At 44.3% G+C, this 3290-nt stretch overlaps 2 protein-coding genes across 2 annotated transcripts in view; both read left to right on the forward strand.

The window, feature by feature from the left end:
- Positions 1-91: 91 nt before the first annotated feature.
- SS1G_13780 (hypothetical protein) lies at positions 92-1145 on the forward strand (the record flags this gene model as incomplete). Its single annotated transcript, XM_001585162.1, has 2 exons — positions 92-94; positions 183-1145. 2 exons carry the CDS (start codon positions 92-94, stop codon positions 1143-1145), a joined length of 966 nt encoding a protein of 321 aa, XP_001585212.1.
- Positions 1146-1665: 520 nt separating this feature from the next.
- Positions 1666-3290, forward strand: part of SS1G_13781 (hypothetical protein) — a gene marked incomplete at both ends in the record, with an annotated part of 3148 nt that continues 1523 nt past the window's right edge. Inside the window, 2 exons of the mRNA XM_001585163.1 lie at positions 1666-2260; positions 2305-3282. Of these exons, the coding sequence (XP_001585213.1) occupies positions 1666-2260; positions 2305-3282 (1573 nt within the window). The remainder of the gene's footprint in view (positions 2261-2304; positions 3283-3290) is intronic.

Raw genomic sequence — 3290 nt, forward strand, 5'->3', positions numbered from 1 at the left:
ATGAAGCTAGCTTTGTCCCTCGAAACATTCTAAGTCTTCTACTACACCCCACGATCCCTCATCTCTCCAATCTACCCGTCGTCATATATCAATGGTCCGTTCTACCACTACCAAATTCTACCCTCAATAGTTCGCGAATTCAACTTCACATCTTCACCGCTGCAGGTTTTCAAACGTACCAGCGCATCACCATTTCACCAAACTCACCGCTATACCAATCTGTAAATTATCTGCCGCGCGATAAACAAGGCGATGAAGTATGCCGCGGTCTAGCATTCGGTTTATTCAAATATTTCAAAGAGTTACCAGAGGTGGTCAAGAGTGGTTTAATCTTACAAGTTGCGAATACCTCGAGAAAACAAAGACCCGGTTCGGCGCCAAAATTATTCGGCGAACAACATGCGGCGGATCTGGCGAGTTCGATGGTGAGGGTGGAGAATGTCGCGGAAGTTACAGCTGATATTGAGGCAGCCTTGCGAATACAAAATATTAATTATGTGGATATGGATTTGGTTCTTCCGCCCGGTTCGATATCGCCTTTACAAGAGTCGGAGGAGGATTTGGATGAAGAGGAATATCCGGATCTTACGCTGAAGCAGTATGGATCGTATGCATCATTGGTGAAGCTTTTTGGAGAAGTGACATTTCTTCCAACTTCGAGAATCCGCCGAGCTCCTTCGAGACCTACATCATTGAATCGAAGTCGATCATTCCTCAAAGATCAAAAGTTGGCTTTGCGACGGGAGATGGGAGAGTTGGTGGATACGGAGGAGCGTTACGTGATAAAGATGCATGAACTGGTCAATCATATTGCGGATGATTTTCGAGCCAAGGCCAAGAGTCGAGCATTTGGAAGCTTCAGTCCTTCAGAAGATGATTTACAAAAGCTCTTTCCACGATGTTTGGATAGGATCCTACAAATTAATTCGGCCTTCTTATCGGCGATTCGTAAAGTGATGGATGAAACCGAGGAAGAAGCTATGCAAGACCTAGAGGCACCGGTGGTTAGCTCCACCTCTTCTCGATATGGTGGCTCGGGTCGTCTGAAGGACCCTACTGGTGCACTGGCCTTTGCCAAAGTCTTGCTCGAATGGTTCCATCAAATGCCAAGAGCTACCAACAATATATCCATGCTAGCCAGCTAATCATTGCGCACAAATTATCTCGAGCTTCATGAAACAACCGAGTAGTTTCTCAAGTCGAGTACAAGCGACAGGGGAGCAACGTTTGAGATCTGCTGTCATCGAACCAGTTCAGAGATTACCGAGATATAGTCTCTTCATTGACAATATCGTCAATTCACTCCCCATTCTTCATCCGGCTCTACAACCGATGCTGAAGGCGAGGGATATCATTACTTCGATATGTTCACTTGATCCACCGGCCACTGATAAATCACAAGTTGTGAATCGATTGAGGTGTCTAGTTGATGCTTGGCCTTCCACATTACATCCACAAGGACGTTTAATCACTGCTGTTGATACTATTGAGTTACCGGCCCCTTATCACTTCTGCACTACTCCCGGTCATGGTGCAGGGAGTCCCAAGGAAGGTATACTACTACTCTTCGCAGATTGTATTGTTTTGTTGAAGAAGAACAAGGATTGCTTACAAACAGCTCGAGGTGTCATGGCGGAGATCGACAAACCTTCTGCACAGACTATGATGGCTTCGGTTACTGCAGCTGCTGGTGGACAAAAACATATCTTTGACCTTTCATTTACTGGTTGGCATGTTCTTGGCGATACCAAGTTTACCTCTTCCGATGACAATCGATGTATTTGGTTGACCTCCTTGCATGAGCTGAGAGACGCAAACATGGGACGAAATCGCAATCAAGCTGCCACGGTCCGAAACTTTGTACTGCAAGGCGCGTACGAAGCTAAGGCTTCTAGGTTGGGCGAAGAGTTAATCAAAGCTAGACTTGAGGGAAGATTTTCCGAGGCTGAGCGCGAAAGTGATAAGTGGAGTCTACGATCCATGAAGCCAGCTGGAGTTTGCCTTTACACTGCGGTTTTCGCCGAGGGTGTAGATAATTTGATTCAAGGTCGTAGAGAACCCGCTCCTGTTCGTCTAGTGGTCGATCATGAGAAAGGTACAAAGGGTGCTCCTGTCGGTCATTACGGTGTTGATATCGTGGCAAATGTTACAACGCTCGCAGGAGGTGAGAAGTATAGACTTGAGATAGATGGACTTAATGATAGGGTATATGTGGATGAGGTACTTCCGGAGTACTTCATGATGACATTTGCTAAGAGAGGTAAGTTCTTGCCTGAAATTCTTAGGGCTTGCTAACAAATTCAGTAACTGATCTACTTCGACTTCAACATCAAATCAGTAACCCATCTTTATCTGCGCCCTTTACGTCCTTCTACACCAAAATCCTTAAGTCTATCGATGTTTTGTGCGAGGGTGATAAATCGAAATCATATCGACCACATTCTCCTGTCAAAATGCTCTCTAGTTTACTTAATAGTGGTTTTGGAAGTTCTGCATCACCTTCACCTACGAATGTTAATGGATTCGCATCTCCTAATAAAATCTCACGACCTATCATGATGGGTAAAATTCCGTCATTAGAATCACCACAAATTGTTCGAACCAGTAGTAATAGATCTTTACACTCCATACAAGATTTGGATGGCAAAGGTGGCGTTCGAGCTACATTTGAAGACAGTAGACCCATTAATCCACTTGTTCGACTGGAAGAAACATTTACTGGTTACATTGCAGCTCTACAATCAAGAAAAGGAAATGTGGTTGGAAAGAACTTACGAACTAGAGGAGCTACTGACGAATTGGCTGTTAATGCTCTATATAATACTTTTATTGAAAACCCTTTCGATACTCGAGCAGCTTCGGAGACTTCTTTTGATGTCATATTTGTGGCTTTTGAGAAGTTCTTACGATTGGCATGGAAGGAACAGATGGGGTCCGTCATGTCACTTGAATCTCTTGACGCTTTGCAAGAAAGATCTATTAACCTTTACCCTGGAGACTTCAATGAATATGTGAGGTTGATATTCGGAGAGATGGCACCACAAAATAGGAGAGCATTTATCGCAATCATCAAATTATTGGCAGATCTTCTCGATGGATGTGGAAATGATGGTGATCGTGGTTCTCTCACGGTTGCTTTTGCTGAATTATTAGTTGTTGATGGCGAACCACATAACTACATTAATCTATTGGATCGTGTTGTCGAAGATTCCGATAGACTATTTGATGATCTTGGACCCAGAGCTGGCATTGGAAGTGGAGGTGGAGGTGGAGGTGGGGGTGGTAGTAAT

Source organism: Sclerotinia sclerotiorum, genomic scaffold (assembly GCF_000146945.2).
Source record: "Sclerotinia sclerotiorum 1980 UF-70 scaffold_27 genomic scaffold, whole genome shotgun sequence".
In the NCBI taxonomy this organism is placed as follows: Eukaryota; Fungi; Ascomycota; class Leotiomycetes; order Helotiales; family Sclerotiniaceae; genus Sclerotinia; species Sclerotinia sclerotiorum.